Source organism: Lepidochelys kempii, chromosome 4 (assembly GCF_965140285.1).
Source record: "Lepidochelys kempii isolate rLepKem1 chromosome 4, rLepKem1.hap1, whole genome shotgun sequence".
In the NCBI taxonomy this organism is placed as follows: domain Eukaryota; kingdom Metazoa; phylum Chordata; order Testudines; family Cheloniidae; genus Lepidochelys; species Lepidochelys kempii.
This window is the reverse complement of record NC_136383.1, coordinates 78,223,716-78,246,477: the sequence shown is the minus strand read 5'-3', so window position 1 is coordinate 78,246,477 and position 22,762 is coordinate 78,223,716. Positions and strand designations below refer to the sequence as shown.

Below are 22,762 nucleotides of genomic sequence, written 5' to 3'. Positions count from 1 at the left end.
GGGCACTGGAGGGCAGACAAGATATTTTAATCATACGCTACTATTAAGGGGGGGTGGGGGTGCGGGGCTGCCTTTTCGGTGACTTCACATGCGGGTACCCCCAGGGGGCTGCCGGCACTTAGTCCGGGGCAGGGGACCACGCGGACATCCTGCCAGCAGCGGAGGCCCGGGGACCAGTTCCTCCTTCGCAGCCTCCCGCGCTGAACAGCCATGAACCGGAGCCGGGTCTGCGCCGCCTCACCTCCGTGGGACTACGACTCCCAGCGTGCCATGCTGCGCGGGCCGCCCCGCCGCGTGGCATGCTGGGAGCTGCAGCCCCAGCCTCTGCCGTGCGCTCCCCGCCCGGCCACCGGCCCCCTGCCGGATCCCCGCGCGCGCCCCAACGCGACCGGCGGGGCGCGCTCACGCGGCGGGGGCGGGGCACAGCGGCTCCGCCCTCTCCTGCTTTGGCGCCAAAGAGCAGGGGCGCAGCGCGGGCAGCGGCGGAGTTGGCGTGAGCGAGATGAACGGGGATCAGCCCAGCTCCTGCGGCCAGCTCAACGGGTACAGCCCGCGGGCTCCATCCCGCAGGCGGGGGGGATTCGGCCCCGGCCGCCTCCACCCTCCCCGGCCCGGCTGCGCTCCTGCCCTGCCCTGCCCGTGCTTTGCCGCGCCGGCTGAGGCGCACGCTGTGGAGCAGCCCCGGCCCCGGCCGGGTGACAGCAGCGCGGCGCGGGGTTCATTGCTGCTCTTCCACGGTGCAGGGAGGGAATCCACAGAAGGGGGGGCGGCTCAGGCAGCTGCTGGATGCCCCCTGGGCCGGGGGTGGGTGGGTGGATGGATGGTATGGAAAGGAGGACAGTGAGTGGGGGATTGGGGCTGGCATCGTGGATGGGGCAGCGCACGGTACCACGGGCCGATGATGTGAAAGCTGTGCCGCAGGCCCCTTCAAATAGCAGCCGCCCTGTGCATTAGGGGTGAGGCCGGTTTAATAATGTGTCCATCGCGCTAGGGTCTAGGTGAGTGCTACGCACCAGCAGGGGGGGTTTAGCATCTTAGGCCTCAAGTTCAGATCCTCAGTGTCAGTGGATCCCTTCCGAATTAAATAAATTGAGTCCAAATGTAGTTTATTGCCAGTGCGAGAGTGTTCCCAAGTTCACATTTATTAGACTTGCTTTGCCAAATCTGATTTAAAATCTTTCCTCATAAGAGGGCTTCTGCTTCTTCCCTTGAGTCTGTTCCACAACCTGTTAGATTTTACTGTCTGGAAGCTTTTTCTGTTATTTAGTCCAAATTTCCCCTGTCACTTATATCTAGTTATTTCTGGTTATATGCTACTTTGTTCCACTAAATAATCTGTCTCTTTGATGTTTACATCCTTCAGCTATATCTTTCTGAAAATATCTTTAAAAAGGCCTTTACTGTTCATGGATGCTACACTCCTCTTGGCAGGGGTTTGGATAGGTCCCATGTGAGGAGAGATTAAAGAGACTATTCATCTTGAAAAAGAGGAGACTAAGGGGGGATATGATAGAGGTTTATAAAATCCTGAGTGGAATGAAGAAAGTGAATAAGGAAAAGTTATTTACTTGTTCCCATAATATAAGAACTAGGGGCCACTAAATGAATGGTGGGCATCGTAATGGACAGCAGGTTTAAAACAAATAAAAGGAAGTTCTTCACACAGCTCACAGTCAACTTGTGGAATTCCTTGCCTAAGGACGTTGTGAAGGCTAGGACATTAACAGGGTTTAAAAGAGAACTAGATAAATTGATGGAGGTTAAGTCCATAAATAGCTATCGCCATAATGGCAGGATGGGTACTGGATGGCAGACAGGATACTGGACTGGATGGACCTTTGGTATGACCCATTATGGCTGTTCTCATGTTTCCTGATAGTTTGTATTTGCTCCTGTGCCCTTGGCCAAAATTTCCATGCACAGACCCTTCCTGCAGCGTGCTAATTAATTGCTGCTCCCCAACCCAAGATATGGCAGTAAATCAGTGTAGCTATTTGTATGAAAATACTACATATTTTGCAAGGTCGTTGAGATTAAGTGTGTAATGTAAAAGTAACTTTACCATCACTGGTTATCCTCTAGACACTCTAAAAACTTCAAACCCCATTGAAAAATGGGTTTTAACATATCTTGATATAATAATTGTTTGGAGTTTTTTAAAATGGTTGCACACTCTAACTGGGGTAGGTTGTGGCAGAATGTATATACAGTCTTGTCCATCTGTGCCAGCTGTATTGCTTTATTATGACAACAATTCCAAGTTTCAAGCAAAGATTGGAGGATTCTGGGGTTACTTATCACAAGTAATCATTTTGAAAACTGTCACAAATTTGCCATGGTGATTGTATATTGGCTCTCTTGTGGACCTAAGCCCTTGTCCTGTAATTATCAGGGGGTAGCCGTGTTAGTCTGTATCCACAAAAACAACAAGGAGTCCGGTGGCACCTTAAAGATTAACAGATTTATTTGAGCATAAGTTTTTGTGGGTAAAAACCTTACTTCTTCAGACATCTGTGAATGCAAAATACTGTGTGACTTGTGGAAACATTATTCACTCTTACAGAGTATTCAAGAGGGACTGATTATTGCCAAAAGGCCTGGAAATTGTAAACATAAACAGTATTATCTTCTGTAAAGATTTTGATTATAGCCAATCTTCTATGTGGGGGGTAACATTCAATTTTAAGGAATGCTCTTTATTCTTTGCTGGAAAATAGATATTTATATATATTTAAGTATCACCCCTCAATAACCATATGGGGGAGGGAAGAAAATCTAATTAAAATAAAGGAATCAACTAATTTTCTTGACTAGAGGCTATAAATAAAACAATTAGAGGTATGGGGAGGAAAGTTAATAGCCAGAGGTCAAGTCCACATGTTCCTTGTGCCTCTCGGGGAGGTGGAGCGTCACCCAAGTGTTATGCTATACAAAGCACACGGGATCTTATATAAGAGTGAAGGCAAATCCGCCATATTTATTGAAATTACAACAGTTAGCATATGTTTTTTCAGTCACACACAGATACACATCATGCAGAGAGTCTTGCCAGTTGGTTTTTATAGATACCAGTCTGTTGTAGCTCGAGTCAATCTAATGGCCAGTTAAATTGAACACAAGTGAGGAGCTGGGTTCTGTCGGTCGCGATCGGATCCTCCGAGGTTTTGCAGGACTGAACCCAGAGTTCCATGGCAAAACACCCCATTTTTATAGTTGTAAATTCCCATATGAGTCCATGCATTTTGAAATGTCATCCTGTAATCATTAGTCCTTAAGTGGTGTTAATCTTGGAGTTTTCTGCTGTTGTCATTTGATGGTTATTGTCAGGCTTCCCATTGTTATCTCCGATTTGTTGTCTCGCCGGGTGCCTGCCTCACCTCTGAGGTCATCAATGCTGCTAACATGTTTAGCCTCAGACACAATGGATATATATGGTTTTCTCACCCCCCCCCTCACAAAGCCACTCTCCTGCTGGTAATTGCTTATCTAAAGTGACCACTCTCCTTACAATAAAAGAAAAGGAGTACTTGTGGCACCTTAGAGACTAACCAATTTATTAGAGCATAAGCTTTCGTGAGCTACAGCTCACTTCATCAGATGCATATCGTGGAAACTGCAGCAGACTTTATATATACACAGAGAATATGAAACAATACCTCCTCCCACCCCACTGTCCTGCTGGTAATAGCTTACCAATACCTCCTCCCACCCCACTGTCCTGCTGGTAAGCTATTACCAGCAGGACAGTGGGGTGGGAGAAGGTATTGTTTCATATTCTCTGTGTATATATAAAGTCTGCTGCAGTTTCCACGATATGCATCTGATGAAGTGAGCTGTAGCTCACGAAAGCTTATGCTCTAATAAATTGGTTAGTCTCTAAGGTGCCACAAGTACTCCTTTTCTTTTTGCGAATACAGACTAACACAGCTGTTACTCTGAAAGCTCTCCTTACAATGTGTATGATAATCAAGGTGGGCCATTTCCAGCACAAATCCAGGGTTTAACAAGAAGGGGAAATAGGTTACCTTGCATAATAACTTAGCCACTCCCAGTCTCTATTCAAGCCTAAGTTAATTGTATCCAATTTGTAAATGAATTCCAATTCAACAGTTTCTCGCTGGAGTCTGGATTTGAAGTTTTTTTTGTTGTAATATAGCAACTTTCATGTCTGTAATCGCGTGACCAGAGAGATTGAAGTGTTCTCCGACTGGTTTATGAATGTTATAATTCTTGACATCTGATTTGTGTCCATTTACTCTTTTACGTAGAGACTGTCCAGTTTGACCAATGTACATGGCAGAGGGGCATTGCTGGCACATGATGGCATATATCACATTGGTGGATGTGCAGGTGAACGAGCCTCTGATAGTGTGGCTGATGTTATTAGCCCCTTTGATGGTGTCCCCGAATAGATATGTGGGCACAGTTGGCAACGGGCTTTGTGGCAAGGATAGGTTCCTGGGTTAGTGGTTTTGTTGTGTGGTATGTGGTTGCTGGTGGGTATTTGCTTCAGGTTGGGGGGCTGCCTGTAGGCAAGGACTGGCCTGTCTCCCAAGATTTGTGAGAGTGTTGGGTCATCCTTCAGGATAGGTTGTAGATCCTTCATAATGTGTTGGAGGGGTTTAGTTGGGGGCTGAAGGTGACAGCTAGTGGCGTTCTGTTATTTTCTTTGTTAGGCCTGTCCTGTAGTAGGTGACTTCTGGGAACTCTTCTGGCTCTATCAATCTGTTTCTTTACTTCCGCAGGTGGGTATTGTAGTTGTAAGAATGCTTGATAGAGATCTTGTAGGTGTTTGTCTCTGTCTGAGGGATTGGAGCAAATGCGGTTGTATTGCAGAGCTTGGCTGTAGACGATGGATCGTGTGGTGTGGTCAGGGTGAAAGCTGGAGGCAAGTAGGTAGGAATAGCGGTCAGTAAGTTTCTGGTATAGGGTGGTGTTTATGTGACCATCGTTTATTAGAACTGTAGTGTCCAGGAAGTGGATCTCTTGTGTGGACTGGACCAGGCTGAGGTTGATGGTGGGATGTAAATTGTTGAAATCATGGTGGAATTCCTCAAGGGCTTCTTTTCCATGGGTCCAGATGATTAAGATGTCATCAATATAGCGCAAGTATCCTAAAACAAAAGGATGACCATAATCCGTCATAAGGATTGTTCTGGTCAGACAATGAAGATAGAGGAAAAAACTACAAATATGAATAAGGCGGCCAGGGATCTAGGGCCCAATTTTCCTCAGACTGTACTTTACAACTCCATTGACCTCAGTTTACTCTGGTTTGAGAGCAGAGCCAGGGTCATAGTCTATTTCAGGATTCTCCAGGGATTCTCCACTAAATCTTTCATAATTTCTTTCGTAAATTCTTCCTTCCTTGCTGTTAAATCTCCTTCCTAATGTACTTTTGTATGCAGAGGGCTCCTGACTCTGCATTGCTGTGAGGTGTCCTGCTGTCTGATGGGAGGCCATCAGCTGCTGAAAAGTGCCTCTGATGTCCTCTCTTGCAGGGCATTCTCCATTGTCTTGGAGCTCTTAACTAGATTCACAACTTTCTTCTCTTCCTATCCTTCTGATATTTTTAACTGGGATCCTTAGTAACAGCAACTCTAGATTAAAAAAGAAAAGAACTTTGTTCCTTTATGTTTTTACAGGTTATCTACCATGTTTTATATAGAATACTCTGTGGATGATTGGAGAACTGCTGGGATTATGAGATAACAAGTGGGTTTTTTTGTTTTTGTTTTTTGGGTTTTTTAAGTTCAGTTGGGAAAGGAAGAGTTTATGGTCAGTTTGTAGTTTCAAGCTCTTTCTGTTTTGACATGTCTGCTTAACTCAAATACGTTACAGCTGAGAGAAAATGTTTTTGTGAGAGATTCCTTGCACCCACTCCTTCAATTGTGGGATATGGAAGTACTCAGTACAGTTCTCCAGTCTTCCCAACAGTCCTTCAGCTAAAAATAGGGAAGATAAGATTTTTATATATTAAATTAAAAAGCAAGCAGGGGAAAAAACTACTACCTTTCAGCTGCCTTATACATAAAAGGGTGTGGAGAAAGGAGCACAAATCCATTTTGCTCCTTTCACTTTTTTGCAGAAGAATTTACGAAAGAAATTATGAAAGATTTAGTGGAGAATCCTGAAATAGACTATGACCCTGGCTCTGCTCTCAAACCAGAGTAAACTGAGGTCAATGAAGTTGTAAAGTACAGTCTGAGGAAAATTGGGCCCTAGGTCCCTGGCCACCTTATTCATATTTGTAGTTTTTTCCTCTATCTTCATTGTCTGACCAGAACAATCCTTATGACTGATTATGGTCATCCTTTTGATAGATAATAGTCTCTGTGTGGTGGGGTGGATTGGGTTATGCAGATCAGTTCTCTTTCTGTGTTTTTTGTTCTTTAATCTCAACATAACTTGATGCGTGGAAACTCTTTTTTTTTTCCAGTTCAGGGAAGAGGGTGGAAGGCTTACTTTAAAGCTGGACACATGCTCCCACCATCCTAAATGCATCATTTAAAGCCCTATTTACCTGTTATGCTTGATGAGATCTGTTGACTGATATGTTAGGGAACAAGATGGGGGGTGGGGGTGGGACTGGCAGTTTTCAGCTGCTTCTGTGTGTGGCAGATTTGTTCTGCAGTGAGTGCATGATAAGTGCAGTGAGTGCATGATTGAACCATTTGTAACCTAAATGTACACACCAGGAATATTGCTTGTAGGTGTTGTAAGTGAAGGCAACTTATGGCTGTAGTGGCAGCAAGAGAGGTGTTTAATCACAAAGAGCGATTCCAAACACAGGTCTGCTTAAGTCTTTATTATTGGCCATAACAAATAGCCTGAATCAGATGTTTGCAATTAGAACAATGGACATGAGAGATTACATTGCCTGAATGGAAAGAGTTTTGGTAAGACAGGAATACGGAACGTACCTTTTCTGAGAAATATGCAGGCGGTTATCTTTGAGGGACAGATAATACCTGGCATTGAACTATTCAGAGACTGAATTATTTCATCCAAAGCTGTAATTTATGATCGCCTTTTGTTTGAAGGGAAGTGTTGCTTATAGGTTCAGAGCAAAATACTGATATGCTTTACCATTAAACTTCTGATGTGAATCCATAACATTCAGGGACAGATTCTGCTGTTGGCTACAGTGGTGTAAATCCAGAGTAACTCCACTGAATTTTATATCCATGTAACCAGGAACAGAATCTGGTCCCCCAGTGTGTTTTGAAAGCAAGCAATAAAAGGGCTTTACTTTATCTCTTTAAAAAAAAAATCAGGAAATGCAGCTATCGCCTCTTTATTGACTGCCTGTTTTATTTGATTTTTGTAGGTTTGGCAGTGAAATGCTCTGTAAAAAACGGGAGGACTATTTGGAATGGCCTGAATATTTTATGGCAGTAGCTTTCTTATCAGCACAAAGAAGCAAGGATCCAAATTCTCAGGTAAGAAAGCAGCATGCAGGAGTAATGTAGTATAGGTTGTATTGCACTATATGTCACACACCCAGTTTATATACAGTGAATTTTCATTAGAAGCTATTTCAGTATAGGGCTACCCAAGTTACAGCACAGTGGGCGCTTTTGCTACAGGAATTTTGTTCATGAGTTTGACCTCAGATATAGCTCTGTCGTTACTTACGTTACTATGAACTTTATCATCATGGTTGAAGAAGCTGAAGCCCTCCTATTGATACCATCTACACAGCCATGCATTAACCTCCAGAATGTAAGTGTCGCTGCCTGGATCCTTTCTCTCAACTGAGAGCATGGATGAGAACACGTGCCCCCAACTTCTTCACCCTCACTCCCAGAGCCCACAGTAGTTGTCACTGCTGATCTGCTCAGGTCAGAACTGGTAGTGTCATTAGTGCCCACGTGAATCATCAGCATGTGGTAATGGTCAGAAGAACCTCGGAAACCTTTCTGTATTTCTCGGATGCAGTCTCCAGGCAGACAGCACAGGTCCTAGGACATCATGTCAGGTTTGCAGATGGTTTTCTCCCATTCCCCTCAGAAGGGAGTCCCTGACAACCAACATTCTAAGCTGCCTCCTCTTGGGTCTGGTGTCTGTGAGCCTCCCTGCCTGGGGGACAGGTGACATTTCCTCCTCAGCCATTTGGGTCTGGTCCTCACCGCCTGTTTCAGGTATTGCATACAAGTTCTTGACCAGAATGGATTGGGGACCTGGATGGGGATGGAGCACTGTCTACTGTCTGAGGTGGCCAGCAGCCAATCTCTTTCCTGTAGAATAGCCTGTTCTCCTTCCTATTCTGGTGCCACTATAGTCGACTAGCATCCTTCATCCCATATGTTTCCACTTTTATCCTGTCAATGAAGTCCTCGTACTCCCAGATGCTAGGCAGAAGAGCCAGCCCCTCGTGCAGCTCTCTTACCTTCTTCCTGGGAGATTCCATCAACAGTGACCTCTCACACTGTGTGGTTCCTGAGCCTTGGTTTCGATAGCAGGCACATGCAAGCCACATATCCAGCAAGTCAAGACTAGGGCTTGGGTGGAAGCCTTGAGGATCAGGATGCCTGTCTGCCAGGGCTCTCACAGGTGCAGGCAGAGTAAGAGCTAGCAGTGGTATTGGCAACACACTTTTTTTCTCCCATTGCAAGGCCTTCCTTGTAGGGTATGTACATGTTAAGGAAAGAGGGACGGGGGAAAATGGGAATAAGTGTAGACAGTTTTGAGATAATTTGACAAAATTTGATGTTAGATGGTGTCAAGGTTCCTTCCCCACTCTGAACTCTAGGGTACAGATGTGGGGACCTGCATGAAAGATCCCCCTAAGCTTATTCTTACCAGCTTAGGTTAATACTTCCCCAAGGTACAAACTTTGCCTTATCCTTGAACCGTATGCTGCCACCGCCAAGCGTTTTAAACAAAGAACAGGGAAAGAGACCACTTGGGGACGTCTTCCCCCAAAATATACCCCTAAGCCCTACACCCCCTTTCCTGGGGAAGGCTTGATAAGAATCCTCACCAATTTGCATAGGTGAACACAGACCCAAACCTTTGGATTTTAAGAACAGTGAAAAATCATAGGTGAACACAGACCCAAACCTTTGGATTTTAAGAACAATGAAAAATCAATCAGGTTCTGAAAAGAAGAATTTTAATTAAAGAAAAGATAAAAGAATCACCTCTGTAAAATCAGGATGGTAAATACCTTACAGGGTAATCAGATTCAAAACATAGAGAATCCCTCTAGGCAAAAACTTTAAGTTACAAAAAGACACACAACCAGGAATATACATTCCATCCAGCACAGCTTATTTTACCAGCCATTAAACAAAAGGAAATCTAACATATTTCTAGCTAGATTACTTACTAACTTAACAGGAATTGTAAGGCTGCATTCCTGATCTGTTCCCGGCAAAAGCATCACACACACAGACAGAACCCTTTGTTTCCCCCGCCCCCTCCAGATTTGAAAGTATCTTGTCCCCTCATTGGTCATTTTGGGTCAGGTGCCAGTGAGGTTACCTTAGCTTCTTAACCCTTTACAGGTGAAAGGGTTTTGCCTCTGGCCAGGAGGGATTTTATAGCACTGTATATAGAAAGGTGGTTACCCTTCCCTTTATATTTATGACAGATGGCTAGCTCAAATTTGTTTCCATATCTAACTGAAGTTTCTTCTCCTCTTCGAGGCACTGCAACTTATTTTACTCTTGGATTGCATGGGTTTGGTGGTTTTTTTGCTCTGCACAGGACTCCTGACTAGTATTCCCACCCTTTGCCTTCTTCTATAGTCCTCCCTGCAACCTGCTGTTAACAGAACAGCTGAGAGAAAAGGGGGAAGATGGGAGAGTGAAATCCCAACAAAAATACAGAGATGAGAAGATGCCCAATAACCATCACTACTCAGTTACTTTTTTTTGTTTGTATCCCGGACCTCCTTACTCTGCTTAATGTTCTTTTTAGCCCCAAATCCTCAACTGGTCTTATTTAAGAGCTCATCTGTGTTTAACTTGCATAAAAATAACAAAATTGTTTTTAATTTGTACGTTTAGAGACTTGGGCTTAATCGAAATAGGACATTTTTTATGCCAAAATAAGTCCAGCACGCACAGTTGGAGTGATAAATAAAAGATGAGAATTAAAACAGGTGTCTAGTATTTTGGTGCAAATTTGTGTGTAGAACAGACCTAAATCGCTAGAACTAAACCAATTTATAACAGATTAGGATCGGTCCCTTAGGCTCTCTGCCTGCAATCTTACATGATTAAGGGTTTGCAGGACCAGGCCCTTCAATTGTAAGTTTTATGAAGTTTCTCTTGTTGTCTGTAAACTGGCTTGCATACTCCTGGTGCATATATTAAATAATAGTAGAGCTGTCAATTAATTGCAGTTAAGGCAAGCGATTTAACTCGAAACAGATTAACTAGATTAAAAAAATAGTCACAATTAATTGTGGTTTTAATCACACTGTTAAACAATCATAGAATACCAATTTAAATTATAAATATTTCGGATGTTTTTCTACAATTTAAAATATTGATTTCGATTACAACACAGAATACATACAAAGTGTCCAATGCTCACTTTATATTTTATTACAAATATTTGCACTGTAAAAAAAACAAAAGAAATACTATTTTTCAGTTCCTCATACAAGTACTGTAGTGCAAGCTCTATCATGAAAATGCAACTTACAAATGTAGATTTAAATTTTTTTTAACATAACTGCACTCAAAAAACAAAACCATGTAAAACTTTAGCATCTACAAGCCCATTCAGTCCTATTTCTCATTCAGCCAATCGCTAAGACTAACAAGTTTGTTTATATTTGTGGGAGATAATGTTGCCCGCTTCTTATTTACACTGTCACCTGAAAGTGAGAACAGGCATTAGCATGGCACTGTTGTAGCCAGCATTGCAAGGTATTTACATGCCAGATGTGCTAAACGTTTATATGCCCTTTCATTCTTCAGCATAGGCGCTGAAGTTTTACATTGTTTTGTTTTTGAGTGCAATGTAAAACTTCAGCGCCTATGCTGAAGAATGAAAGGGCATATAAACGTTTAGCACATCTGGCATGTAAATACCTTGCAATGCTGGCTACAACAGTGCCATGCTAATGCCTGTTCTCACTTTCAGGTGACAGTGTAAATAAGAAGCGGGCAACATTATCTCCCACAAATATAAACAAACTTGTTAGTCTTAGCGATTGGCTGAATGAGAAATAGGACTGAATGGGCTTGTAGATGCTAAAGTTTTACATGGTTTTATTTTTGAGTGCAGTTACGTTAAAAAAAAAAATCTACATTTGTCAGTTGTACTTTCACAATAAAAAGATTGCACTACAGTGCTTGTATGAAGTGAATTGAAAAATAGTATTTATCTTTTTTACAGTGTAAATATTTGTAATAAAAAATATTGTATTCTGTGCTGGAATTGAAATAAATATATTTGAAAATTATAGAAAAACATCCAAAAATATTTTACAATTGGCATTCTATTATTGTTCGGCAGTGCAATTAAAACCGTGATTAATCATGACTATTTTTTAAATCTCATGAATAATTGCTGCTATTTTTTTTTTAATTGTGTGACACCCATAAATGATAGTAAATCTCTGTTTTATATAGGTTGGTGCTTGCATTGTGAATTCAGAAAACAAGATTGTTGGAATTGGATATAATGGGATGCCTAATGGTTGCAGTGATGATTTGTTGCCCTGGACAAGAACAGCACAGAGTAAGCTAGACACAAAATATCCTTATGGTAAGGAACACTTTCTAAGCAAGGCTTCCTATGTTTTGCAAATTAGAGCATTCAGCATTTAAATATGAGAGTCCAAATGATGTCCCAGCATGGTAAATATTGATCCACTTCCCCTCAGCCTGGCTGACTTTAACAGATATGCAGGTAGTATACCACTGTGAAATCACAGCTCTAGAAATAGTGTTTATTAGCTCTCTTTCTGCAGAGCTGGTAGGAGGGGCAAACAGCATCATCTTGTATTTTACAACTTCCTAGTAATGCACTGATGGTGGGGTTTTTTTAATAAACGCTTAAGATTCTTAACAATTTTCCACATTACTAATTTTGACTCAGTAAAGTAAACAAGTCAACTAAACTTCCATTATTATAGCACATGGTTACAGTAGGTGTAAGTGGTGCTGTTTTTTCACATGTTCATCTTTACAGTGTTTAATTGCCTCATCACATACTACTTTTTCCACTGCATGTTTTTCCCCCGCAGGCTTACAACTTGGGAGAACTTTCAGAAGGACAGCAAAAAGCACAAAGGCCACACCCTGTCAAATGTCAGGGCCCTGCTCTAAGTAAGGGGGCATTAGAATTTCTCAAAGAAAAGTTTCACCAGAATTTTGTAACTTAGGCAAAACAGTGTTTTCCCCCCTAACTTTGTTTGAAACAGCTGAACTAGTATGCCTGAAATCCCTCCCCCTTTTTTTTTTATTTTTGGTGATCATGACAGTGTTTGTGTGTAAACTAAAACTTTCTCCTTTCATCCTTGGCTGCTTGCTGCTCCTCCTGACTCATTTGTTCAAATATGATAAAATCCCAGTGCTTGCTACATTACAATTCATCATTGTGGAGGGGCTTATCTCCATGTCACAAGCACTATATTGTAGTGTCACTAAATGAACTGGGTTGTATAGTGGTACAATCTGTACAATGAGAGATGGTAAAATTGGGATAATTTGTAGTTGCTTTACCTGACGGGTGGTGTGTGGATAAATATGTTAAAGGTTGCAAGGCACTCGGATATGATCGTGATTGTGGTGGAGCACCATAGTACCTGGATAATGTGTTGCAGTGATTCTTGAAGTTGGATACTATGAATCTCCTTTCAGTAGCCATGTCTTTAAACAGAGAAACATTCAGTGGTTTAATAGGGCCTGGGACTGCAAGCTGTTGGGTGCCCTCCACTCTTCCAGAGGAGGGTGTTCAGTATCCCACAGGGAGGCACTTTACCCTTCGGTCTTTTGCCAATTCAGGTGTTTGAGGCTCTCAGCCAGTGAATGCTTTTGTGTGTGTGTGTGAGTGAGAGTGGTTAGTCTTGAATGGCTGATTTATTAAGAGTTTGCTGAAAGCTGAACCTAAAGCTATATGTTCAGTACAACATGCAGAAGCTTCTTCATAATTAGATAAAACTTTTGCTTTCAATTGGGGTTGAAACTGAATGCCCTCTGGTGTGTATTGTGTGTTTTTTTTTTTTTTTTTTTTAAACAAATCTATGGATTTGATGACTTACTATGTCCTCTCACTTCAAACCTAAAGTACTCCATTTTTCTCACATCAGCATATGTCTTTATACTAATGCTTGTTGATTCATTCCCTTAAAGTCCTCTGTCTCCACAGTAATCTAGGAATATTTGTGTGACAAACAATTTAATTAGAGACAAAAAGACTTGCAAATATAGGAAACCTTTGAGCCATAATATAAAGAATAAATTGAGCAAACCTATTTTCAAATATTTACAGATTCAGATTTAATAAAATGTGCATGGTATAAAACACAAATGTGCATTCATTCCACTGTATGTGCTTTGTAAAATGAAACAAACTGTCTTTATGTTTGAAGTATCGGCATTATAATTTTGTTAGGGCGGATGGGCTCTTTTGTAAATAACCTCAGATACTAACCTCTGAAAAATATTTTAAGCAAGTGTTTTAAAAATATATAGTTAAGGGTTCATTATTTTCATAGAATCATAGGACTTGAAGGGACCTCAAGAGGTCTTCTAGTCCAGTCCCCTGCACTCAGGGCAGGACTAAGTATTGTCTAGACCATCCCTGACAGGTATTTGTCTAACTTGCTCTTAAAAATTTCCAATGACGGAGATTTTAAAACCTCCGTAGGCAATTTTTTCCCATGCTTAACTACCCTGACAGTTTGTTAGGAAGTTTTTCCTAATGTCCAACCTAAACCACCCTTGCTGCAATTTAAGCCCATTGCTTCTTGTCTGATCTCAGAGGTTAAAGAAAACAATTTTTCTCTCTCCTGCTTGTAACAACCTTTTATGTACTTGAAAACTGTTATGTCCTCCCTCAGCCTTCTTTTCTACAGACTAAACAAGCCCAATTTTTTCAATATTCCTCATAGGTCATGTTTTCTAGAGCTATAATCATTTTTGTTACTCTGCTCTGGACTTTCTCTAATTTGTCCACATCTTTCCTCAATTGTGGCGCCCTGAACTAGACACAATACTCCGCTTTAGGCCTAATTATTGTGGAGTAGAGTTCGATGAATTGCTTCTCAACACTCCTGCTAATACATCTGTCATAAATATAAAGGAAAGGGTAATCCCCTTTAAAATTCCTCCTGGCCAGAGGAAAAATCCTTTCACCTGTAAAGGGTTAAGAAGCTAAAGGTAACCTCGCTGGCACCTGATCAAAATGACCAATGAGGAGACAAGATACTTTCAAAAGCTGGGAGGAGGGAGAGAAACAAAGGGTCTGTGTCTGTCTGTGTGATGCTTTTGCCGGGGACAGAACAGGAATGGAGTCTTAGAATTTAGTAAGTAATCTAGCTAGATATGCGTTAAATTATGATTTCTTTGAATGGCTGAGAAAATAGCTGTGCTGAATAGAATGAATGTTCCTGTCTGTGTGTCTTTTTTGTAACTTAAGGTTTTGCCTAGAGGGATTCTCTATGTTTTGAATCTAATTACCCTGTAAGGTATTTACCATCCTGATTTTACAGAGGTGATTCTTTTTTACTTCTATTAAGTCTTCTTGTAAGAAAACTGAATGCTTTTTCATTGTTCTAAGATCAAGGGTTTGGGTCTGTGGTCACCTATGCAAATTGGTGAGGATTTTTACCAAACCTTCCCCAGGAAGTGGAGTGCAAGAGTTGGGAGGATTTTGGGGGGGAAAGACATTTCCAAACTCCGTTTTTTCAGGAACCCAGATAAAGTTTGGTGGTGGCAGTGGAAGTCCAAGGACAAAGGGTAAAATAGTTTGTGCCTTGGAGAAATTTTAACCTAAGCTGGTAAAAGTAAGCATGCAGGTCCCCACATCTGTACCCTAGAGTTCAGAGTGGGGAAGGAACCTTGACAACATCCCAGAATGATGTTTGCGTGTGGTGGTTTTTTTTTTTTTTTTTTTGCAACAGTGTTACACTGTTGACTAATGTTTAGCTTGTGATCCACTATGACCCCCAGATCCCCTAACAAGCTGACAAGGTAAAACCTGATTTGATGTTGTTAATTACATTTCTGTATTGACAACTGTAAGCATTCAAAAACTGTTAGCGCCACCTCCCTCTCTCTTTCCTGTGCCCAGTAATGAATTATTAAGAATTTATTTGCCTTCTGATTTTTTTGAACTTCTAGGGTACACTCAAGTTACATTTTCAAGCTTTTCTACAGAACCAGGAGAGCTAGAAACTTACTTTATTTTAATGAGAGCTGAGATTGTCACACATTCACAACTCCAGGAGCTGGGACTTTCAGGAAGCGCACCAAATATGACACTTGCTTTAAAACCACAAAAGTTGGCAATACATTCACTTAAGGTACATATAAGGATCACACAGTTCATAAACTCTCATACTGCCCAACTAACCACGTTGTTAATAAAAGGTTTCAGAGTAGCAGCCGTGTTAGTCTGACTGAATGCATCCAATGAAGTGAGCTGTAGCTCACGAAAGCTTATGCTCAAATAAATTGGTTAGTCTCTAAGATGCCACAAGTACTCCTTTTTTCTTTTTGTTGTTAATAAAGCAAGTGTTACTATTTAACTCTATTTTATAGTAAAACAAAAGTTTATAACATAATGCATTTTATGTATATACAGTTCCATTTCTAGTGCATAATATTTCAAAACACTTTAGTGTCTGTTTCAAAAGGTAATTGTTAATGCATGGTAACATAGAAAAGTCAAACTTTGCACCAGATTTCCTTTGTGACTGCTACTTACTACGTGAAATTTTATAGTGATCTGTTATCAAACTTCTTGGTCAAGCAAGTAAACATAACGTATTAATGCTCATATGGTTCTTTTTATTAGTGTTGTTTGGGCCAAACACTTTTTTATTAAGTGGGAAGAATAGTTTTGACATTACAATACACTGAGGACATTTTCATGGCGGGATAGAGGATATGCAGAAAGCAACAGGAATAGTGTGAAGAAAGGCCTCTTTTGTTTGATGTACTATAGGAAAGACTTTGGGTTAAATATTAGATCCTAACACTAGATCAGACCTTCAACATGGGACAATATGGTGCAAGGTGAAAGGAAGTAGAAATGTGATATGGTAGGCAATAAGATAGTAGTAAGAAATATATTCTTGCTAAAGAGTAGTGAGGTTAGTTCCCCTCCCCCCCCCCCACACTTTTTTTTATTAAAGCATTCACAAATAGTCAACACTGTAGATAAGGTTCCAATGTTGGCTTCCATTCTGAAAAAGTGGCTCGGAAAATATTCTCCAAAGACTTGGTTAGCAGTAGAAATAACCATGTAATGAGAACTTAACATGTTTTTCTGACCCTGCTGTCGTTTACGGAGGGAGGGAAAGGGGGGTGGAATTTTCCCCACAGGATATTGTAAAATTGGTAGCTCTAACAGTCTCAGTTTTGGAAACCTTATGGTGTATTATATACCTGTGCAGAATTCATATGAATAGAGGAGTTAATCTCTTATTGCTTGAAACTGGGATTTGTAATCCAATATGTATTGTTAATAATGGTGGACGTTCCCAGCCTGTTGGTATCAAGATGCTAGAAAACTAGGGAGAACTACTTACCTATTAACATAGGGTAGTCAGGACTCCTGGGTTCAATTTCTGGCTCTTCCACTGACATGTCACATGAAATTAAACCAGTCACATAGGTAAATTAAGGCACAGATAGGCTAACTGTGTATAAAGGGGGTAAACTGATACCACCTGAGAGGGATGCAGATCCTTTAAATCAATGCAATTTCAGATCAGCCAAAGCAAAATATTTTGCTCTAGCTCTTTCCTCGCTTTTTCAGTTGCTCAAGACTTTCTCAAACACATTGCTTTTGGAATGAAAGCTTTCTTGCTTGAGCTTCACCTAAATTAATATTTTTATTTTGACAGTTTTTGTAAAATCAGTTCAATCCCTTGAGTCTCTTTCTGTCTGTAAAAACAGATGAGGCAGTGTCATGAGCCTCTCCCTTGCTGCTGGGTGATTATAAGCAGTACCAGGACCTTCTCAGAAGGATTACAGAATCTCTTCAGATACCATCTGAGGTGGTTCAGGATCTCAAACATGAGCTCTTGGACATTCTGTAGGCTGTGGTTTTCTCTTGAGTGGCACTTATGATTTAACAAAGCCATAGTGGAGCCTACTAAAGCAATCTGACATACATCTGCCACTTGCACCCTATCCCCTAAGAGGGCTGAGAAGAGGTACTTTTGTTCCTTCCAGAGGGGCAGAATATTTGTTTTCTCACCCAAACTCCTTAGTGATCTAGGTTGTTTGCACCAGCTCAAGCCTACTCCTCATAACAAGCTAGTCACCAGATCTTTCCCTCAAAGTGTCCCTTATTATGGTGGAGATGGCATCATGCTCCATGACTCCCTTGTCATGAGATTGACTCCAGGCCTGTGTTCCCCAAAGAGGTTCAAACAACTGTAAAGGCCCTCCCCTTTTCAGTGAGGAAAACAGATGACTCCCTGCCTATGCTTAAGGACTCTTGGTCTACCCTCCGCTTTCTGGGGATATACATAATAAATACACACACTCACTCACTCTCTTTGTACCCTGGAGAAAATATTCTAGGCCTCCTCTGAGGTTCCTCCCAGCACCTCTATCCATTTTTCCAGAAAAGGACTCCTGTGTGATAGGCACCCAGCCCAACTGGTCCCTTCTCTTCAGTCCCAGAAAGTCATTTTGATGAGATGCATCAGAACCGCCAACCGGTCTCCACACTGCTTATTGCCATCCCATTCAGTGGCTGCCTGGCACATTTTCTGCAATGAGGCACCTTATCGTACTGGACAGATGGATCCTGGATATTATATCAAATGGGTTTATGTGAGAGTTACTGTCTGCCCCCTCCCTGTCCCTTTCCAGGAATCCCTCTCATTAGAGCAGGGGTAGGCAACCTATGGCACGCATGCCAAAGGCGGCACATGAGCTGATTTTCAGTGGCACTCACACTGCCTGGGTCCCGGGGGGCTCTGCATTTTTATTTAATTTTAAATTAAGCTTCTTAAATATTTTTAAAACCTTATTTACTTTACATACAACAATAGTTCAGTTATATATTCTAGACTTATAGAAAGATCTTCTAAAAACATTAAAATGTATTACTGGCATGCAAAACCGTAAATTAGAGTGAATAGATGAAGACTCGGCACACCACTTCTGAAAGGTTGATGACCCCTGCATTAGAGGATTCTCAAGCAGAGATGGATTCCTTTCTCCAGCTGTGGGCAATAGAGCCTGTCCTACTTTGTCATGAGGGGAATGGCTTTTACTCAAGATACTTCCTCTCCCCCAAGAAGAAAGGGAGGCTGGAGACCAATCCTGGATCTCAGACAGCTAAATCTCTATATGTCACTCGAAGTTCAGGATGACTACCCTTGGCTCAATAATACCGTTCCTCAGCGAAGGTGACTGATTTGAGGCCCTCCGTTTGAAGGACACGTTTTCATATGGACATTCACAGGGGATTCCTGCATTTCACTATAGGCCCAAAGCTCTTTCACTACTAAGTGCACCCCTTTGGCCTCTTGATGGCCCCAAGGGCCTTTACGAAGATGCTTGTGGTGGTGGCGTCTGTGTACCTTTGCAGACAGGGCAATCTGATATTTCCCTACTTGGATGATTGACTGCTCACAGGTCAATTATACCAGGAGGTGCAAGCCGCAACTACCTCCACATTACACCTTTGTCATTCTTTGTGTGATGAGTGTATGGGTTGTGTACAAAAACTTACATATGCATTCTGGAAATGTGTTTGGGAGGCAGTGCATAAGCCCAGCCTGTGCTAAACAAAAAAATGTTTTGTTTCTGTGTCTCCAGTGTAAATTAACAAGGTGAAGCCAGAGGACAATGAAAGTGCATTTACATATAAAGTAAACAAAGCAAGACACAGACTGCATCCTAGGAAGTCTTCCTGGCTCTTGAGGCTGAGACTATGGACTTTGGGCAACACAAGGGGACCAAATACAAATTTTTAAATATTTGTCACTTAGGGGACAGCACTTTCTGAGCCTGTGAAAGTTGGATCCCTTAGCCTTGTGGGCTAGAGATGCTGTTAACTTGATGTAAGAAAGATTAGACAAAGATTGTAATTTGCTAAAATTAAGTTTATCACTAGAAAATGTTTTTTGTATTTGTTTTGTTTGTAACCATACCTTTCTTTCCTCTTGCTTAGTATTACTGAAATCTCTGTTCTTTGTTAATAAACTTATTCTTAGTTTTTCTGAAGACTATCTTAGTGCTGTTACTTTTCAATATAAGTGTGAGTCCTCAACTAAACTAACAAGCTGGTGTGTGCACTGTCTCTTTGGAGGCAGCAAACTTAACTTCTGTAAGTGTCCAGTGAGAGGGAGTGGATGCCACAGGGAGACATCTGGGGATCTTGGGAAATGGGGTTCACTGATTGTTACTTGCAAAGCAAGTGTTGGCCTGGAAGAATCTCAAGGAGTTTGCTGGTGAATCAGACAGACAGGTGTGGCTGACACACAGTGTAATCTCCAGCAAAGCTCACTTTTGATGAGGCTCTGGGGTAACACAGTGGCTTACAGTTCTGGGTGTTGTGAGCTGAATGTCAGTCACATGACCACTACATGCACGTCACCTACGTCTGCATTTATGGTGCCTCCAGATCTGGTTCAGCACGGCATTCACTTTGAGCAGGGGCTCCTTGAACAGCAAGGTCTCACTTCCATAGAACATACTGACATCCTTCACATGGGAATTCAAAGTATTTGGGAGAGTTCTCTTTATTCCTTCGTTACCTACAAAGGCACTCATCACAAATATATCTCTAGGACGGGGAGCGCATCTGGATGACCAGAGAGCCCAGGGTTCCTGGTTCCCGCAGGAATCCAGGCTGCGTGTCAACCTGCTTGAGCTTTGAGCAGTCCACAAGGCATTCAAAACATTTCTACTTACTGTCTGGTCTACGCACATTCAGGTCAAATCAGACAATATTTCTACCATCTATTATATAAGTGAGACAAGGCAGGTGAGGTAATATCATCTCTTGGACTAACTTCTGTTGGAAAGTACAAGCTTGCGAGCATCACAGAGTTCTTCCTCAGGTTTCAAGAATGAAATCAGTGTGTCTGAACTAAATACAATTTGGGACAGATTGTTAAGCATAAAGGGTTAACACATTTTGTAGGGGGGATCACTTAAAATGAAGCGGGCAACTAGGGGCTAGCAAGCAGTGGGATTTGTTTACAAACTGATGTAAGGAGTCATAAAACCATGGTCTCTGAGTCCATGGTTTTTAGTGTCCAGCAGAGTTATGTTTTAAGTTCCCGGGATCACTTGTTATGCAGGGTTTATGCAGGTTTCCTTTTGAGGATGAGTACTGAGAGATCAGATAAGGAGTGATTGTTTGCCTACGGGTGATAGTGTTTTTGTCTCTTATAATTTTCCTGTGCATGTTCATTCGAGAGCATAATGATTATCTGATTTCAGTTGTTGAGGCATTTGCTACATTGGATGATGTACACCACATGCCATCATAGGCATCTCTAGAACCCATGAATCTTGAAAGGTGTGTTGGGGCGGGGGGATATTGATCATTATAGTAGTGGAGATATGTATGCAGGTTTTGCATCTGTTGTTCTGGTAGGGTCTGGTGCTGATTTGAGTTTTTGCTCTGGTCTGTGGGGACCTTGCCTCTGATGAAGAGCTTGGTGAGGTTGGGGGAATGTTAGAAGGCCATGTGTGGAGGGATGCTTAGTCTTTACACATCCCACTACTGCAAGGTTCCTGAAGATATCATAAGGACATTCCTTCCAGTTCTAAACCAGTCCCTACGTGGCATCTGAACCTTGTCCTCTCTGTAGAGCCCTGCACAGATACAAAAATGTGGCTCTGCATCCAATCCACATCTGCAAGAATCAGCTTGTATTCAACTTGGGATCCACACCCTATCTTTTATCTGTATCTACATGTGCACTGCATCTGCAGCAGCACACTATCTCTCAGTGCCTCTCAGGAGGAGCATCTGTGTGCATGCGTGTGTACTGTATATAGGATCTCAAAGGTGGGGAAGCAGCTGTCTGCAGCTCATAGCCTATGTAGCTGCTTCCCCACCTTTGAGATCCTGTATTCTCTCTCCCCTGTATAGAGAGAAAGGGGTGATCACAGGTCAAGACAGGGAACAAAATTCCCCATGCTCCGATCCTGGTGGTTTAAGCAGCCAAGCAATTTAGGAAACCTCTTCTGATGTCATTGCCATATCAGGTCAGTTGGAGAAGGAGGCAGCTGCTTCTGCAAAGTAAATAAGTATGGGGAGAGGGAGTATAGGATCTGGAAGGTGGGGAAGCAGCTTATAGGCTTTGAGCTGCAGACAGCTGCTTTCCTACCTCCTGAGATCCTATAAAGCAGGTATCCGCGGATTTGTAGGGTTCTACCTCTGTGCTTATAAGAGCACCATTTGAGACTTTGGCCTCCTGTTCCCTTCTTCACCTGTCCATGAATGTTCCCTTCCTGACAGCCAATTACCTCCACTAGGAGAGTGGGGGAGCTTGGGGCCTTTGTGGCAGTCCTGACATGCACAGTTTTTCACAAGGACAAAGTGTTTTTGCACCTACATCTCAAATTCATCCCTAAGGTGCCTTCTGAATTTCACATTAACCAGACTGTTCACCTTCCAGTGTCTTATCATGGCATGGAGGCAAGGGTGCCGGAACCATTGTAGAAGTGTGTGGTGGGGGGGCCCACTGGTGCCAGAACTAGGGGCCATGCCCCCCATTTTTTAATGTGGGTGTAGTTTGGGGGATGAGCAGCGAGGCACCTGCAGGGGATGAGCTTTGTGGCAGCATTCTTTCCCTCCGTGCCCCTTCGCGCGCCCCCCCCCCCTGCACATACTTCAAGCCTTGGCAGGCATGGAGTGGCGGCACCCCTGCCCAAAACTTGCAGTTTGGGGGGGAAACGCTATCTCCTGTCCCCTCAAACTATGCCCATGTTAAAAAGTGTCTATCACTTTTTACGCAAACTTAGCACCACTTTGCCACACTTACTTTTGTGCTGCTGCTGCAGCCTTAAGGCTCTCAGTCGGAGCCCCACTGCCACCTCCAGCTGACTGATTGAGGGAGGAGCAGAAGGAGAGTACGGGCTGCCTCCCCGTGAGTGACTGGGAGCGGAGGAGGAGAGTCCAAGCCAGGGTGGTGGGGCTCAGACTATCAGCCGTGGTGGGGTCTGGCTGTCCCTTTTATCCTCTTCCCCCCTGCCTCTCAGATGTGCACAACCCTTCTGCACTAGCCTCAATCACCCAGGGCTGACAGCTGGAGCCCTTTAAAAAAAAAAAAAGAAAAGAAAAATACAGCTCGCACCTCCCAATAGTTTGAGAAACAGTGCCATGAAATTGATAAGACAGACAACAACCAGTGTAAGGAATGCAGTGTCCACATACACATTGCATTGCCCTAACCACACCAACATAAGCCCTATGCCTCTTGCAGAGATGGAGTTATGTCAATACAGTGAGGCACTTAAATCAGTGGGACAATATAGTGAGGCACTTACATCATTAGCTGTAGTGTGTACGCTGACCTAATTAGGTTGATTTAAGATGTTTTATGTCAACCTAACTGTGTAGCGTAGACCAGGCCTGAGGTTCTTGG

At 42.4% G+C, this 22,762-nt stretch overlaps 1 protein-coding gene across 2 annotated transcripts in view; it reads left to right on the top strand.

The window, feature by feature from the left end:
- The first annotated feature begins 312 nt into the window (after positions 1 to 312).
- Positions 313 to 22,762, top strand: part of DCTD (dCMP deaminase) — a 178,725-nt gene continuing 156,275 nt past the window's right edge. Inside the window, exons 1-3 of one of the 2 annotated variants that reach the window (XM_073341733.2) lie at positions 313 to 543; positions 7,331 to 7,442; positions 11,595 to 11,730. In XM_073341733.2, coding sequence (XP_073197834.1) covers positions 503 to 543; positions 7,331 to 7,442; positions 11,595 to 11,730 — 289 coding nt within the window. In that variant the 5' untranslated portion in view covers positions 313 to 502. The remainder of the gene's footprint in view (positions 544 to 7,330; positions 7,443 to 11,594; positions 11,731 to 22,762) is intronic. The other variant, XM_073341734.2, reaches the window with a different exon arrangement.